Source organism: Myotis daubentonii, chromosome 1 (assembly GCF_963259705.1).
Source record: "Myotis daubentonii chromosome 1, mMyoDau2.1, whole genome shotgun sequence".
Classification (NCBI taxonomy): Eukaryota; Metazoa; Chordata; class Mammalia; order Chiroptera; family Vespertilionidae; genus Myotis; species Myotis daubentonii.
In genome coordinates, this window is record NC_081840.1 from 133,803,238 (window position 1) to 133,821,613 (window position 18,376).

An 18,376-nucleotide genomic window follows, 5' to 3' on the forward strand; every position below is an offset into this window, starting at 1 on the left:
TTCTGCTGAAGGGGTTCAGACGCTCCTGTCTTGTCCCCACTGTGATCCCAGGGTAGTGCCCAAAGCACGGCAGCCTCTTTAGAGCCACAGGACCCAGATGCTGGTCGTCAGCAGCGAGTGGGTGCCCCCAGCTGCACTAGTACAGGCCCAGCACCTCAGGTGCTCCCTCTTCCTCCGCCTAGAAGGCCCTGCCCACGGCATCCATAGGGCTCCCCCATAGGGCTCGGTGGTTGCCAGAGGCGGGGTAGAGGCAGCATCGACCACAGAGGGGTAGCACGGGGGAGACTGGGGAGAAATGGAGTGATTCTGCATCATGAAGGCGATAGTAGATATGAAACTCCATGAATTGGTCCCAACTCATAAAGGATCGACTGTATGACACATAGATACATTTTTTGCAAAATCCAGTAATCCCTTTCCACATGGTCCCAAATGCATTGCTATCCCAATGGCAACCAATGTTAACTGCATTAGCTATTTCTCAGTGTTTACTCCTTACCTCTCAATAACATACTTAATTTGCTACTTGAGTTTTCAGTCTTAATCATTACCCAGTGATTTCTCCCATGAGGATATGTAGCTCTCATGCACAGTCCTCCTCTCTCTTACACATACCTGCATACACATCTCCTCCTCTAGACCAGTGGTTCTCAACCTGTGGGTCGCGACCCCTTTGGGGGTCAAATGACCCTTTCACAGGGGTCGCCTAAGACCATCAGAAAACACGTATATAATTACATATTGTTTTTGTGATTAATCACTATGCTTTAATTATGTTCAATTTGTAACAATGAAATTGGGGATCACCACAACATGAGGAACTGTATTAAAGCAGGGGTGGGCAAACTTTTTGACTCGAGGGCCACAATGGGTTCTTAAACTGGACCGGAGGGCCGGAACAAAAGCATGGAATGGAGTGTTTGTGTGAACTAATATAAATTCAAAGTAAACATCATTACATAAAAGGGTACGGTCTTTTTTTTTCAATAGTTTTATTCATTTCAAATGGGCCGAATCCGGCCCGCGGGCCGTAGTTTGCCCACGGCTGGTATTAAAGGGTCGAGGCATTAGGAAGGTTGAGAACCACTGCTCTAGACTCTCAACAGGTAAGTTGGTATGTTTGGCTGGCTCCATTTTTAGTATGTATTGTAGCTATATAAATAATATATAAATGGGCCATGTCATGCACTGTGACTACTCTTTCATAAGTGTTTGTGGTACTATGAGATAAATCATTTCACCTTTTATACTTGCTTAGTTTTCTGTGTATTTGGCACTAATTCAGCTCCAGGTCCTCCCCCAGCTGTCTGAATCTCCTCAGAGTAGATTCAGATGCACCAGGTGGTCTCTCACCTTTGTCCTTTGGAATCTTTCTGGGAGCGCTTGGGGCTGCTAGCATCTGGATGGGTGCCCTCTGTGCCGGTGTACACTCGCCATTCTGGGACATCCTTTGTCACTGTCTTTGGGCTTGCTGTCTGTCGCCTTTTCTTTTGGAGCTCCCTTGGTCTCTTTCAGGGTTTACCCTGTCATTTCAGTCAACAACATCCTCTAACAGTTTCCCTAGAAAGAGTACATAAAAACTGTCTTTGAGCCCTGAATGTCTAAAAATGTCTTTAGCCCTGCCTAGTGTGGCTCAGTTGGATGGGCAAAAAGGTTGCTGGTTCGATTCCTGGTCAAGGCATATGCCCAGCTTATGGGCTCTCTCTCTGGTCAGGGTGTGCAGGGGCAGCTGATTGGTGTTTCACTCTCACATCGATGTTTCCCTCTCTCTCCTCTCCCCCTCCCCCTTCCTTTCTCTAAAAAAAAAAATCAATATTTTTAAAAAAAATAAATTAAAATGTTGTTAATCCACCCTCCCATTTAATTGATAGTTAAAGTGGTAATGGAATTCTAATTGGAATAATTTCCCCTCAGAATTTTTAAGTCTTTTTGCTCCATGGGACCTGTTTTTTCCTCTGGAAATTTTGCTTTGTCTCCAGTGTCATGAAATTTATGTAGACATGTCATTCAACCTTTGTGATGGGCCCTTTCAATTTGGAAAAGTCAGACTCTTAATTCTGGATTTTTTTCAGTTTCCTGTTTTATATTTCGTTATTCTCTTTTTTGTGGACATCTTTTTATTTGGAAGTTGAACCTTCTAGATAACTCTCTAATTTTCATACCTTTCTTCTATTTTCCATCTTTGTCACTTCAGTTTTACCCTTTAGAAGATGTCCTTAACTTTATCTTCTAGCTCTTCTTTTGTGTGTTTTTTTTTTATTGATTAAGGTATTACATATGTGTCCTTATCCCCCCATTACCCTCCACCCCCCCCCCCTCATGCCCTCACCCCCCTGGTGTCTGTGTCCATTGGTTAGGCTTATAGGCATGCATACAAGTCCTTTGGATGATCTCTCCCCTTACCCCCACCCTCCCCTACCTTCCCTCTGAGATTTGATGGTCTGATCAATGCTTCTCTGTCTCTGGATCTGTTTTTGTTTATCAGTTTATGTTGTGCATTATATTTCACAAATGAGTGAGATCATGTGATATTTATCTTTCTTTGACTGGCATATTTCACTTAGCATAATGCTCTCCATGTCCATCCATGCTGTTGCAAATGGTAGGAGTTCTTTCCTTTTTACAGCAGCGTAGTATTCCATTGTGTAGATGTACCACTGTTTTTTAATCCACTCATCTGCTGATGGGTACTTAGGCTGTTTCCAAATCTTAGCTATGGTAAATTGTGCTGCTATGAACATGGGGTGCATATATCCTTTCTGATATATCCTTTCTGTTTCTAGTTTCTTGGAACATATTCCTAGAAGTGGGGTCACTGGGTCAAACGGGAGTTCCATTTTTCGTTTTTTGAGGAAACTCCATACTGTTCTCCACAGAGGCTGCACCAGTCTGCATTCCCACCAGCAGTGAAGGAGGGTTCCTTTTTCTCCACATCCTCTCCGGCACTTGTCATTTGTTGATTTGTTGATGATAGCCATTCTGTATATAAAATTCAAAAGAAGAGCTGGGAATTTTTGTTTCTACTGTTATATATTTAATTTCCAAAATCTCTTTCTTTTTTGAAATAGATATTTGTCTGATTACATAGTTATACTCATTTCTTAGCTTTCAACTTTGAACGTTACTAATAGTTGGTTTTTTTGTTTGTTTTGGTCTCTCATGTGAGGGGTTTGCCTAAGAATGCCCACTGAGCATTGCAGTGCTCAAATTTAAGAATGGGACTTGAAATAATCAGTTGGAAATTGTGCCCATTGGTGGAGCTTGTCAGCTTTGTTGCCTTGTAGGACGGCCTCCCCGGACATCTGTGTAGAAAACCACCAATGTCATTACCTTTGGGTCTTTCCTCTTTGGAGGTCAGATTCCCCAGAGAAAAATCTTCCCTTTAGAATCCTTTCTTTTCCAAATAATATGTCTTCTCTGCTCTGTCTCGGGTCCCCTCAGAGACCCTCTGTTTTATTGCCTGTAGAGTCTAAACCAGCCATAGGGAAAGGATGGTCACCTGGTGACTTGATGTAGCAGACGGGAGGTGGAGGGCTCTAACTCTGAAACACTTCTAACCAAACTTCCTGTTTCTAGTCTCCCTTCCACCTTCTTCAAAGGCATTGTGACCCTTCTAGTTTTTCCCACACCTGTTCCTACTGCTGGCTGGTATATTCAGCTGTCTCCAGTCTAAGTAATTTGCACCTTCTAGCTTGCAAATTTTGTTGTTCTCATTTCTACCGTAACAAAAATGACCCCTCCCTCCAACTACTGTCACAACACCCTCTGTGTCCTCTTCACAACAGTCATCTTAATCTTTAATCACTTTACTAATTTATTTTCTTCTTTATTGCTGATCTCTGCCACTAGACTCAGCTCTGTGAGGAAAGACCATGTTAATCTTGTTCTTACTCATTTTCATGCCAATCACAGCACCATACGTAAGGGAGGACCTATAACACAAGGGCTGAATATGGCTCAAGGAGCCTGGGTTCAAATCCCAGCTTCGTCATTTTTAGTTAATATGTAACCTTGAATGAAAAAAACCTACCTATGAGGCATTTTCTTCATCAACAAAAGTGGCCTGATAATAAACCTCATTGCTAGAGTTTCGGGGATAATGTAATGAGATAGTCCCAGCAATGAGATAATGCTTAGTACATGCCTGGCACTTGGCAAAGAACCAATAAGTGCTAAGTTAAGTAGTACAGGATAAAAATAGTGAATGAGCAAGTACCCTAACTTTTTTTTTTTGTTTGAAAATATGGTCATAATATATATGTTGCATACTTAGATGAGTTTGAGGCATGGATTTCTGTCCATTTTTAATCAGTTAATAACCTCAGGGTCTTCTGTTACTTTTTCCCCAACAGGATATCCATCACAAGGGTCACTGCTGACATCTCGCTGGCCAAACGCTCAGTGTTAAATAACCCCAGTAAGCACGCAATCATAGAAAGGTCCAACACAAGGTCAAGCCTAGGTAAGTGTGCGCTGCTTATGAACTTAAGCTTATTTCAACACTTCTCCCTGAGGCTGCCAATGAGATCTAGCAGGATGGTAATTCCATGTGTCATAGAGCCGAGAAGAAAGAGACATGTGCTGCAGGCAGCTAGTGCTGCCGTCGCAGTGATTTCATGGCATGAGGAATTTGTTATGATAGTTTTGAGTTAAAAATTCCACAGGCTGTCAGCATGAATGTTTTGGTTGTGGTTGTTTCACTTCTGTGAGCTTCAGTGTCTACAGATTCAAAAAATTCCTGCCTTTGCATGATAGGGTTTAGCCAGGAAAAAAGGGAAAAGGGTGAAAAGGGATTTTCAACAATAGGCTTCTGAAAAAATAGATGCTTTACTTTGGTTGAGTGAATGGCTTTTTAAAAAAGAGAGATGGGCTAGGTAGCTCAGTAAGTTAGAGCATCATTGCAATATGCCAAGGTTGCGAGTCCTGGTCAGGGCACATACAAGAATCAACTAATGAATTTATCAGTAAGATCGGTAAGTGGAATAACAAATTGACCTCCCTCTCCCCTTCCCCCTCTCTCCCCCTTTTTCTTTCCACCCTCCCTTTCTCTCTCTAAAATCAATAAATTAAAAAAAATTTAATCTATATATATATATAAAAGCTTAAGTGACCATAACAACCAGAACGACCAGTTGACCAGTCGCTATGACGCACATTGACCACCAGGGGGCAGACGCTCAATGCAGGAGCTGCCCCCTGGTGGTCAGTGTGCTCCCACAGCCAACCTCCTGTGGCCCCTCCCCCGGTCACCTAGCTCCCATCGGCCCCTGGTGCTAAGCCATTTGTAGAGACCTGCTTCTGGGTCAGGGTTTCCTACATAGCAGAGCAGCTCCCTCGCTGCGATCTATTCAAAGTCAGCCTCGACACAAGGGTTAGTCTGGCTCCCATCCTCTCCCTTCCCCGGGGGCCAACTGCCACGCGGTGGCAACACGGCTGCGAGAGAAGGAGGTGGGGGAGGCAGGGAACCGCACGGTGGCGGGACTCCTACGGTGGCGTCTGCGTCTGGCATCTGTTCCTTCTGTGCCCGGCCTGGTGACTGTCACCTCCTCTCCAGACCCCGCCAGGGCCTTTGGGCCCCGGGCTGGGACAGGGAGCCAGGGGTGGGTGGCAGCAGATGCGGCCCCTTTCCCAGGGGGGCTGAGGGCCCGCTCCCTCCTTGGGGCCGGCGGCCAACCTCCCCTGCCTCCCCCACCCCCACCCATGCACGAATTCATGCACCAGGCCTCTAGTAAATAAATAAAAAGAGGTGGAAAATGACACCAGAGATAGGCAGGGGAAGATATTTGAAAGTTTGGAGCTTATCCTTAAGACATACGGAGCCATGTAGATTTTAGGCATTTATTCATCCATTGAACAAAACTGGATTACCAACCACATGCTGGACATGATGCTATGTGCCAGGGACATTAAAGTGAAGGACACTAAGTCCTAACCCTCATAGAACTCTTGTTTCACAGGGAAAACATGGCAAAGCTAATAGATGTAGACAGATACAGTCAGTGGCTGATGAGTCCCAGAAGCAGCAGGCCACATGACAGAGAGCACGCTGAGGAGGAAGGTGTGATTTCATATGGGGATGTCAGGGGAGGCCTTTCTGAGGAGTGATATTTTGGCAGGAGGATTTACGTTGTGAATTCTGTAGCCTTTTGAGGAAAGAGTATTCTGGGCAGAGGAAACTGTAAGTGTGAAGGCCCTGAGGCAGGAGCATGTCTGATGTGTTCATCATGTAGGACTTTGTGGGCCTTTTAGTGTAGATGTGATAGGAAGCTGTACATAAGCAGGGAAGTGTTTTTAGAAGGATCACTGACAGCATTGTGGGAAACATAACGGAACAGGCCGGTGGAAGTGAGGAAAAATTAGGATTCTGTGGAAGCAGCTTCAGAAATAGTGCACTCTGTGTAGAAATATCTATAATAACCTATAATAATAAAAGCATAATATGCTAATTAGACCAGACGGCACAGTGTGATGCTCATACATGTTACATGTGGTTCTGATGGCTGACAGGCAGTGCTGTGACATAGGGCATGCGCTTCTGAATATTTTTTCTCCTGAGTTGCAGTCTGTTTGGCCCTCATGGCAACCTCCGTCGGGTTGTGTTAGTCCTTGCTTTACTCCACTGACAATGGGAAGAGAGAAATGGACCCTGAGCAGCAGAAAAACCACCTTCTGAAATGACCCCTTCTTAGCGCATCCAGCGTTATGTTCCCTCCTTTTTCTAAGATAAAAAGTTGCATGTTGCAGTGGGCTGGGGACATTATCTCGTGATGAGTAAGGGAGGCTGTTACCAGGCCACGGCACGAAATGAAAGCTGCCTGCTCTCCCCAGGGCACTCTCGGAAATAACCCTCTTCCCCAGCAAATGGCCACAGAGAAGGTGGATTGCAGTCGTGTACAGCATCACAAATCTTTTCTCAGGTCCTGTTATCTAAATTGGCACCTGCCCACCCCCTCTCAGGAGCTGGGAGGGGTTCACTCACCTATCGGCCCCCTCTCATAGTCCGGGAGGCACCAGGAGGCCAGTTCTCTGTCCTCACCACCTGGTTCTTGCAGCATGAGTCAGCACTCCCCACGCCTCAGCTCCACCCAGAAAGGTGATACCTCCTAAGGATGGGATGTGGCAATTACGGAAACTCTAACCCATTGCGGAGAGATAAGCAGTGAAGGTTAGGGAGCCATCCCCCAGTGACCTCCCCCAAAAGGCCCCAGGTACAAACAGTTTTAGTTTTAAGAATGGAGGGTGTCCACCCAAAATGTCTACACATGCTCTGAATAATTCTAAAGGCAGTGCTTATTAAAATACATCTCATTTTCAGAATTGATCTACCAGCTGTTAAAGTGTGTGTACGCTGTATATACAGGGTACACATATATACACTGAGTGGCCAGATTATTATGACCACCTGACTTTGTAGGCAAATTAGCTATAATTTCGCGCTGAAGTTGCTAGAGGGCCAGACCATTATAAATAGGGAAGCAGGTTGTTTACCATGACAGTAGAAGTGATTTTTTTCTGAAGATATGGGTAAACAATGTGATTTAACAGCCTTTGAACGTAGGATATATATATATATATATATATATATATATATATATATATACACACACACACACACACACACACACACATATATATACACACACATACACACACACACAGAGTGGCCAGATTATTATGACCACCTGACCTTTGTAGGCAAATTAGCCGTACACTACATCGTATGGGATATGGAAGCCGAAGGCCTGTTCGAACACCTTTGCTGTCTGCAGTTACCAAGATAAAACGTCTCCAGTTCGCACAGGAACACAAGGATTGGACAGTCGAGCATTGGAAAAAAGTCATGTGGTCTGATGAATCACATTTCCAGTTGCATCATGCAGATGGCAGAGTGAGAATTTGGTGGAAACAGCACGAAAGCATGCACCCCACATGCATGAGTACAACTCTTCAAGCTGGTAGGGGCAGTGTTATGGTTTGGGGCATGTTTTCGTGGCATGATTTGGGTCCTTTAATTCGTGTGGAACAACGTCCAAATAGCACAACATACCTAAGTATCATTGCTGATCAAGTTCATCCTATCATGTTGATGGCATATCCCAATGGAGATGGCTTCTTCCAATAAGACAATGTGCCATGCCACAGTGCTCGTATTGTGCAGGAGTGGTTTCAAGAACATGAGGGGGACTTTACCTTGCTTAGGTGGCCCCCACAATCACCAGATCTCAATCCAATTGAGTATTTGTGGGACGAAGTTAAAATAGCCATCAGGCAGCTGGTTCCACAACCATCAAATCTCACAGAGTTGGACAGTGCTATTCATCAGGCATGGTGTCAGATTCCTCACATCACCTTTCAACATCACGTGGAGTCAATGCCAAGAAGAATCGCCGCAGTATTGAAGGCAAAAGGTGGCCCAACGCAGTACTGATGGGGTGGTCATAATAATCTGGACACTCAGAGAATATATATATATTTTTAACATATCCCATGTTCAAAGACTGTTAAAATTGCATTGTTTACCCATATCTTCAGGAAAAAACTCACTTCTACTGTCATGCTAAACAACCTGCTTCCCTATTTATAATGGTCTGGCCCGCTAGCAACTTCAGCGTGAAATTATAGCTAATTTGCCTACAAAGTCAGGTGGTCATAATAATCTGGCCACTCAGTGTATATACATATATCTAAAACTAAAATCTTTTAAATATATACACATATGAATATGTATGTATGTATATGCATGTATACACATACTTTGAATAATTTCATGGATGTATATAGATTCATATGTGTGTACATATACATGCAAATAGCTGGCAGGTGGACATCACCCGAGGGCTCCTGGGCTGCCAGACAGATGTCTGACTGCCAGCTTAGGCCTGTTCCCCTGGGGAGTGGGCCTAAGCTGGCAGGTGGACATCCCCCAAGGGCTCCCAGGCTGCCAGAGGGATGCCTGACTCGAAGGGGAGGGATGCTCCCCCCCTCAAGTGCACAAATTTTCATGCACCAGGCCTCTAGTAATTGAAATAAAAATTTAAAGATCGCCCTAGCTGGTCTGGCTCAGTGGATAGAGTGTCAGCCTGTGGACTGAAGGGTCTCGGGTTTGATTCCAGTCAAGGGCATATGCCTGAGTTACGGGCTTGGTCCGCTGTTGGGGGTTGTGCAGGAGGCAGCCAATCAATGATTCTCTCTCATCATTGATATTTCTGTCTGTCTCTCCTCCTCCTCCTCTGAAATCAATAAAAATATGTATTTTTTTAAGTTTAAAGGTCAACAGAGAAGAGTTAGAGTAAGCAATAGTATTAGTAATGTTTTAGAACATTATTATGAAAGGAATGAACAGAATGCCATTTTCATTTTTAAAACTGTTATTTGAGTAATTTGAGTGAATATGAATGTAAAAAGTATACAGGACTTCAGGTACTCATCACCCAGTTTCAACCATCACCTATTCATGGCCAAAATTGTTTCCTTTCCAGTCCTCCCTTTCCTCCTCAACTATTTGTGGATTATTTTGGAGCAAATCACAAATATCATATGATTTTATCTGTAAATATTTCATTATGCATTTCTAAACAGTAGGGACTCTTTATTTAAACCATAACACCACTATCCCTAACTCATATTTCCAGTCAGCCACATACTTCCCAATTGTCATTTTATATAGACTATATATATTTTATTCATTTTCATATTATAAAAATATGTATTACTATTCTTGAGTCAGGATCCAAATAAAGTCCATCCATTGTAATTGGTTCACAGGTCCTTTAGTCTCTTAATCTGTATTTTTTTTGTGTGTGTGTGTTGTCTTTTTTTATTTCCTTGTAATTTTTTTACTTGGAGAAACTGGGTCACTTATTCCATAGGGGTCCGATCTGAATCGTTTATGTGATTGTCTGTTTTCTGTGTTTTTTTTATAAACTGGTAGCTCCAAAAGCTTAATTTTGATTTTTAGGTCTGGAGTCTTAATTTTTTCTGTAGGTCCAGAGTCCCATGGAATTGGCCCTTCATGATTTTAGTGGGCAGCACAAGATACATATTATGATTTATAGACCTGTGCTGCCTAGGACAGGAGCTTCTCTGGCTACTTACTTTTAAATTATTTAAATTACATTTTTAAAATTTAGTTGCTTGTTCACACCAGCTACATCTCAGATGCTCAATAGTCACATGTGGTTAGCAGCTATCATACTGGCCAGCACTGATATAGAATATTTCCATCATGACAGAAAATTCTACTGGATAGTCCTGTTTTTGATTCTGGGGAGATCATGAAGAAGTAGATGAACTGAGTGAAATTTTTTTGGTGTTCAAGTAGATTTTTATATGTTTGATAAGTTTTCCCACGGCAGGTGGACATCCCCGAGGGCTCGGGGATGTTTTTTAACTGTATGTTTTATAACTCATATTTCTGTAGTGCTGCCTCTAACACATAACTGCCCTTTTAAACCTGAGTGTTACAGGACCATTCGTTAGTTGGTGGAATATATGATTAGTGTGTTTCTAGACAAGTTTGTTATAGAGACTCATAATGTCTCCCCTCGTGTACATTGTATTTTAGGTTGCAAATAAAAATATGTAGGCTCCATCATATCCAGAAAGCATACAATAGGTGATAAACACAGATAAGACCATGCAGTGACAGGAAAGCTGGTGATGGTTGCTAGTGTAAAGTGGTCAGAACCACACATAAAAGTTATCCCTTAAGTTTCTATTGTACAACAATTTTATGAAATGATTTCCCAGAGTGGAGTTTTGCAGCACAAAAAATAAGTCAGCAGAGGGAGCCAAAAATGTCGACTCAGAAATAGTATTAATACTGGAAGTAAATGTTATAGCCGATTGAGAGAGGCATTCCCTAAATTTGTAAGGTGTTATGAAGAAAAGGCTTTGATCAGCTCTACTGCCTATAAACATTAACCTAATGGCTGACCTACATACCTTCCTGTTGAAGAAATCATGTACCATTTTACTTTATCTCAATTTGCTCTAAAAATATTGTACTTGAAGTAATCGATCTCTGTTTAACCTTTTACAGCGGAAGTTCAGAGTGAAATAGAAAGGATTTTTGAACTTGCAAGAACATTGCAACTGGTAGTCCTTGATGCGGACACTATTAATCATCCAGCTCAACTCAGTAAAACCTCTTTGGCCCCTATTATAGTTTATGTAAAGATTTCTTCTCCTAAGGTAAGTAGGCTTGCTGTTTGCTCTATAATCCAAGTTTGTTTATGTTGTTTTGCAGTTACAACAGGCTACATCTTTATCCATCATAGAGAGTTTGAAGAGATGTCTGTCCATTTTTAAGACTGATAAGAAGCCAAGCATGATTATTAGTTCCATGGCTTAGCACAGATGATTCTCAAAGTGTGGTAGAACCCCTGGGGGTCCTAAGACACTTTCAGAGTGTTCACGAGGCCAAAGCTATTTCCATAATACTACTAAACACCATTCACCCTTTTCACACTTTTGATAATGGTGCAAAAGCAATGGTAGGTAAAATTGCATGTGTCTAAGCATGAGTCAAGATTCTGGTACCAGACAGTACTAGCAGTCAGTTTAAAATAAATAAATAAATAAAACCAAATAACCAGTTTCACTTAATTTTATTAAATATTCTGAGTAATGAAATAGGAAGTTCACAAGAGCTGCATATACCCAAGTAGGTTAGTTATTTTGAGGACACGCATGGGTATGATTATTTGAGTTGTGAACTAACTAGCCACTTTCTTCATGGAATACCATTTTTATATGAAAGAAAAACTGACAGGCTATACTTACTCAGACTTTGGTATCACATCAAGGAAACAGCTAATAGCCTTTGTTACCAATGATAAAACTCAAAGTTTCAAAGAAAAAGTCGAGTTTTAGAAAACTTGTATCCACCTTTGAGAGCTTGGCAGCTTCCCAATAGATAAAGACTTTTCTAATGAGATCAATAATATTAACACATAGGTTTTAATCTTGTATAATGAAGTGTGTTGACATTTGGAAGATCTGAAGAACTCAGTAAACCATTATTTGCCAAATGATCAATGAATGATGTTACAAATTATGCATGCTAAAGACCCATTCAAATTCCAAGATAAGCCAATGGAATTTATGTAACAGAACAAGAAAAGTTCATTGATATTGTTTATGTTTCACATAGCAACTAGTCCCTAAGAAACTAGTGTTGTTTCCACACTACAAGGAGTATCCACAATTATCTGAAAAGGCTACTAAAATATTCCTTATCCCAACTACATATTTTTAGAAGGCTGGATTTTCTTCACTCCGACCGGTAGGCTGCGGGACCCCACCGGTGCACAAATCCATGCACTAGGTCTTTACTAGTTCACATAAAGAAATACATGTTGGCCCTAGCCAGTTTGACTCAGTGGATAGAGCATCAGCCTGTGGCCTGAATGGTCCTGGGTTCGATTCCTGTCAAAGGCATATGCTCGGGTTGGAGGCTCGATCCTCAGTAGGGGGTATGCAGGAGGCAGCCCATCAATGATTCTCTCATCATTGATGTTTCTATCTCCCTCTCCCTTCCTCTCTGAAATCAATTTAAAAAAAAAACTTTTTGGGTTTCTCAAGAACTGTTTAAAACAAAGGGGTCATGAGACAAAAAGTTTGATAACTGCTAGCCTTGAAAAGAGACTCAGAATAAGCTCTGAAGATTTATGTGAACATATCAATTTTGCAGATAATCTTCATAGCTCAATTTATTATAAGCCATTTGTACTATATATATAAAAGTCCCCAGAGAAAGGAGTGAGTGGTGAATCTTGTCATTGATCCGAGTGCAAATATCCTTCTGTTTAAAAATCTTATCTTTTACAGGTTTTACAAAGGTTAATAAAATCCCGAGGAAAATCTCAAGCTAAACACCTCAATGTCCAGATGGTAGCAGCTGATAAACTGTCTCAGTGTCCTCCAGTAAGTCCTCTCTATATACACTATAATCCAGATGAAGAGATCAGACCTGGCATTGCATTAAAAAACAAAAAGCAGACGGTTACATGCCTGTTGGGGGAAAGAATCCTCACCACTTAGCAGTGAGCATCATTCCAAAGAAGTGAATTGTCCTACTTCCTGCCATGAACACTTGCCCCAATCAAAAAGCTATGGCAAGTTCTGTGGTCACCTCGCTTTGTAAATAAACACCTCATTTGTATCTTAAATGAACAAGATGGTAACTTCAAAAACTTGGTCTATTAAGATAGAACTATTTGGGGTTAATCCTACTACCCTTAGGGATTGACTTGCTGCCTCTTCAATAGCTCTCTGAGAAGTTGATTTAAGACAGTGTAAAAATAAAGGTCTAAACAGTCACCCCGATTCTGACATCTGAATACAGTCTTACTTCTAATTCATGCTCTACATACCCTGCCAGGGAACTACAGATGGCTTTTAGGTTGTTGTTTTTTTAATGCAAGTATTTCGGAAGCTCCAAAAATTAGGACTATATCCATTTTGATTGCTTGCAGTATGTTAAAATTTATGATAAGCACTTTTTGAAGTTTGGGCCATGTCAAATCATCAGTGGTTTCAGTTTCTTCTGCCAAACTTCATGTCCTAATCTTGCCTCATTAATTTTCATGGTTAAACTTTTCAGTCTGTGTCAAAACAGGCTTCTTCCTATACTATTCAGATTGTATTGTTTTCTTTTCATATCTCTTTGTACCACAGTATCAATCCCTGTTTTCACTACTGACAGACAACTTTTCCATCATGCCCTTAACAACTACTATTATCCTGTTCACTTCCTGGTCATTGCCGCTGGCTAAGCATCCAGTATTCTAAACAATGACATGATCTGACTAAGCAGGACAGTCAGCGGATGGAAAAGGGAAAGGAGCACAGAAGCCAGAGCACATACAAAGCAGTGCCGCTCACAAGCCCCTCCCTCCCTCCTTTTATGAGCCAGTACTGGGCTGGTTAAGTGTGCTCTCTGACACGTTTGCCTCTGCAGGAGTTGTTTGATGTGATCTTGGATGAGAACCAGCTCGAGGATGCTTGTGAGCACCTTGCCGACTACCTGGAGGCCTACTGGAAGGCTACCCACCCGCCCAGCAGCAGTCTCCCCAACCCTCTCCTTAGCCGCACTGTAGCCACTTCAGCGCTGCCTGTGAGCCCCACTCCAGCCTCTAATTCACAGGTGAGAGTTCTTTACCATCTTTGTTGAGAAGCCAGGCTGCCTGAGGTCACAGTGCTGGGGTCCAAGCCCAGATACCCAGTGCAGTGCAGTGCTTGTGCCAGTGGAGTGGCTCTATCCAACGTGAGACACTGAGTCATTTAGACATCCTCAGTGTAAGTGGTGTAGCTAAGAAAAGCAGGGTAAACACAATATACTATGAAGATGTACAGACTTTAGAACTCTCTGCTACATGTTAGGACAGGGACAGAAGAACTTTCTATACAGCACATAACCGTGAATAGTTCCTTATCTGCTCTTTCTGAGATGCCTCAGGAAATTATTGGCAACCTATCCCAGGGTTATTGCATTAATAACATTAATTAATGTGACTGCTAAAATAGTGCTTGTCTCATAATACATGCCATTTATATTTTATATTTCATATTTTATCTCCTTAGTCCTTACCGTAAGCCAAACCCAACATCCTAAGGCATTTTAATTTTCCTGCATGTATTCAAATGGAGGTAGTTAAGTATTATACCCATGTGTAGAAAAATCTTGGGGACCTGTATCTAAACTGCAAAATATCATATAAAATGCCCTCCCTCATTTAATCATTTAAATAAAAAGGTTACTCTGTGTACTGTTCTAGGCACTTACAAATTGCCAAAGTCCAATATGATATAGATCAGACCTTAGAAATGCCACTAGACATCATTAAAAGAATTAGGTAACTTAGCAAGGTGAGATTTCATTTCAGCATTTTAGATCCTTAAAAGGAAGTAAACTTGAATAGACTTGCTTTGTGATGCCTTAGTTCCCTACACTCTTGACCAAGGTTGATGCCTGTGTTTTCTCCCTTCGACACCAGGGTTCTCAAGGCGATCAGAGGACTGACCGCTCTGCTCTCGCCCGCTCTGCCCCCCAAGCTGAAGAAGAACCCTGCCTGGAACCAGCCAGGAAATCCCAGCACCGGCCTTCCTCCTCAGCCCCGCACCACAACCATCGCAGTGGGACACACCGAGGCCTCTCCAGGCAGGAGACATTTGACTCAGAAACCCAGGACAGCCGAGACTCTGCCTACGTGGAGCCGAAGGAAGATTACTCCCATGAGCATGTGGACCACTATGCCCCACACCGTGACCACAACCACAGAGAGGAGCCCCATGGGAGTGGTGAGCACAGGCACAGGGAGTCTCGGCACCGGCCCAGGGACCTGGATCGAGAGCAGGACCACAACGAATGCAACAAACAACGAAGTCGTCATAAATCCAAGGATCGCTACTGTGACAAGGATGGAGAGGGAATATCCAAAAAAAGGAATGAGGCTGGGGAGTGGAACAGGGATGTTTACATCCGCCAATAACTTTGGTCCGTTTGTGTTTTTGGATTTTTTTAAGTCTAACAGCAACCTCAATCTAAATCTTTGGGGTCGACATTGCAATCATATGTGATCTGTCTTGTATATTTTGTATTGCTGTTGCTTAAATAGCAATAGTATGACAGAGTATTATACTTTTTTCTTTTTTAAGTGCTATATAAATTTGCCTGGTACGGCTGCAGTCCTCTGGTTGTGTACTGGACTTTTCAAAAACTGTTTTGGGTAGCTGCCACTTGAACAAATTGTTGCCATCCAGGGGGCATTAGTATTTTAAGAAATGTGGTGGATGTTTTAAAAAATGTAGTTGACATCTCCAGCAAGCCAGAATAGGCTCAGATAAAAAGTGGAATTTCTTGAGTCTCCAGATTTTTAAAATGTAGGCACCTGATGTGCATATTCATTCATCCATGGACCACGGTTTCTTGCTTGTACCTCTGGCTGACTAAATTTGGGGACAGATTCAGTCTTGCCTTATACAAAGGGGATCATAAAGTTAGAATATATTTTCTATGTACTAGTACTGTGTACTGTATAGACAGTTTGTAAATGTTATTTCTGCAAACACCTTCTTATGATAATTATATATAATATATATATATCAGTTTGATGACACTATTTTAGTCTTAATGCCAAGTCAGCAGATTTGCTTTATGAAGTACAGGGACTAGAATTGCCCACATTCAGGAAATTTGTAATAACATTGTGTAGGCACCTATCTCCATTCTAGAAGAAAGTCTGTACATACTGTAAATATGTGTGATTGCTTGACTTGAAAAGGTTTAATTTCTGAATGTTTTACCATCCCTGTAAGTTTATAATTTTGACCATAAATTATGATAAATATAACCAAACTCCAAAGGTTGTTCTAATCCATGCAGCTCACACTGATTGTGACACACATTCTTAGTAGCTCGTGTCTCATGTCACTGCACTGAAGTCTACAAGCCGGAACTCTGTATGCACGCGTGTGTGCGTCTGTAAGAGTATGTGCGTGTGGTTGGTTGAGATGAATCTGAATGCAAAAGACTAATAAGGAAACTAGAGACTGGTATCTAGAATCCTACCCACCTGGCTTTGAGCTGAATTGTGCTGCATGACGCTGTAATGATCCGTTGAGCAGGAGGGAGCATGCTGCCAAAGGTGACTGGGAAAGCATTCTGTTGGCTCCTTGTGTTTGCTCCTACAGAGCAAAAAATACAGGCAACTTTTAACTGTGAGTGTCCCACTGGAAATGTACAATCTGTGTGTGCTTGAGTATTTGTTATAGTAAGAAATGTTTACACAGCTTGTAGAATTATTTCGTGGGAAAATAAATTTTTCTAACTTCTCCCACTTCCTTTTCTAACCCTGCTTATTGTTCTGTTATCTCCCAGTATACCTATCATTCCGTCCCCACCACAAACTCAGAGTTTCATTGTCTGTCAAAACCTAGAAGTGCTTCTTATAACCAAAGTTTCTGCTCTTCAGAAGTAATCAGGGCAAACGGGGTGACATGAAGTGGACAAATGGTCCGAGCACTTTCCTACATCAGACATCTATGAAGGGGAAACTAGAAGATACTATCTCAATAATGCTGCTGTGAGCAGCCCACAATGTGGTTGTCATGTTAAGGCTAAAACCTCCACGTCTCCTAAGTGTACATTTTTTCCAGTTATGACTGGACCATAAGACAGTATTCGGTGTGCTAGTACCTGAAATTTGTCCCTGGAGAGTGCCTCTCTTTAATTGCCTGACTTCAGATTTGTACGTTATATAATTATGATTTTGTTAAGTAAGTTAATCTATTTTTATTTTGCTTCTTTTATTATTCCAGGTTCTTGCCAAATATCGGACCTTTATAAGTAAAATGTTTTGCATTGAGCTCCTTACTTTCCCTACACCCAAGGAAACTCAGTTTTTAAAATGAGCTACATATATAGTGTTCTATCAGCTAATATGAAACATTTCCCTCAGAATCAGTGTATTTGTTAATTAGCTCTGTACTGTTGAAATGAATTTATTTATTGACTACAAAAACTGTAGTGATAATATATAAACTGATGCAAAGTAGTCACATCATTGGAAACCATATCCCAATTAAGATTACTTTTATAAAATATTTCTGGTAAACTTTCCATCATGGTAAGATGCTGCTGATCACCACCCTCATTCTTTGCTACACATAATTTCATCCCAATAATAACTTTAGAATATTTAAATTCTTGAAGTATAACTGGTATGTATCTAACCTGCTGCTACCATTAATCCCTTTCAAAAAGTCGTGCTAATGGATTCCATTTTTAAAATTCTATACCTGGTTCTTAGGTTTTGGGTTTTTTTTTAACTTTATTGTGAAATATGTTAGTCCAAATCAGAGTATTTCTCAAAAACTATATTGCAGGATTTGACATAAGAGCATCTATCCATGAAAACTGTATAGTGAACATATCTGTAAACAGTATGTACTAAATTTGTAAATGGAGAAATAATCCCAAACAATGGGATATTCACTGACTTGTGGAATATAAAATTATAGTCTTTTCACAGAGCAAAAGCTTAACCTCAACTTAGTTGTTGAATCATGATTTTTGTAGTCTACCTAGAAAATGCTGGAAATGTTCTTAATAGTTCTACTCTGTTTTTTGTCAAACCCATTTCAGTTTTTACTATGCTCTTTCTCTACTGCTCGTTTAAGTTACTGTTACAAAAAGGTGCTGCTAAATGTAGGGTGTCTTAGTCATATTGTACTGTGGGACAATGCCACATTTTTAACATGGTCTGCTCTGCATTCCTGTTAAACATTTGCTGTCAGCTACACTGAACTGTTCAACAAACCTGACTTAAAGAAATTCATCTAAAGCAAATAAAGAGCTGGCTTCTGCACTGTT

At 41.4% G+C, this 18,376-nt stretch overlaps 1 protein-coding gene across 8 annotated transcripts in view; it reads left to right on the forward strand.

Annotated features, from left to right (window-relative positions):
- The window catches only part of CACNB2 (calcium voltage-gated channel auxiliary subunit beta 2), a 358,754-nt gene extending 340,378 nt beyond the window's left edge, over positions 1 to 18,376 (forward strand). For all 8 annotated transcript variants that reach the window (XM_059660580.1, XM_059660597.1, XM_059660588.1 and 5 more), the window contains 5 exons: positions 4,353 to 4,462; positions 11,042 to 11,193; positions 12,832 to 12,927; positions 13,964 to 14,149; positions 15,000 to 18,376. In XM_059660580.1, coding sequence (XP_059516563.1) covers positions 4,353 to 4,462; positions 11,042 to 11,193; positions 12,832 to 12,927; positions 13,964 to 14,149; positions 15,000 to 15,494 — 1,039 coding nt within the window. In that variant the 3' untranslated portion in view covers positions 15,495 to 18,376. The remainder of the gene's footprint in view (positions 1 to 4,352; positions 4,463 to 11,041; positions 11,194 to 12,831; positions 12,928 to 13,963; positions 14,150 to 14,999) is intronic.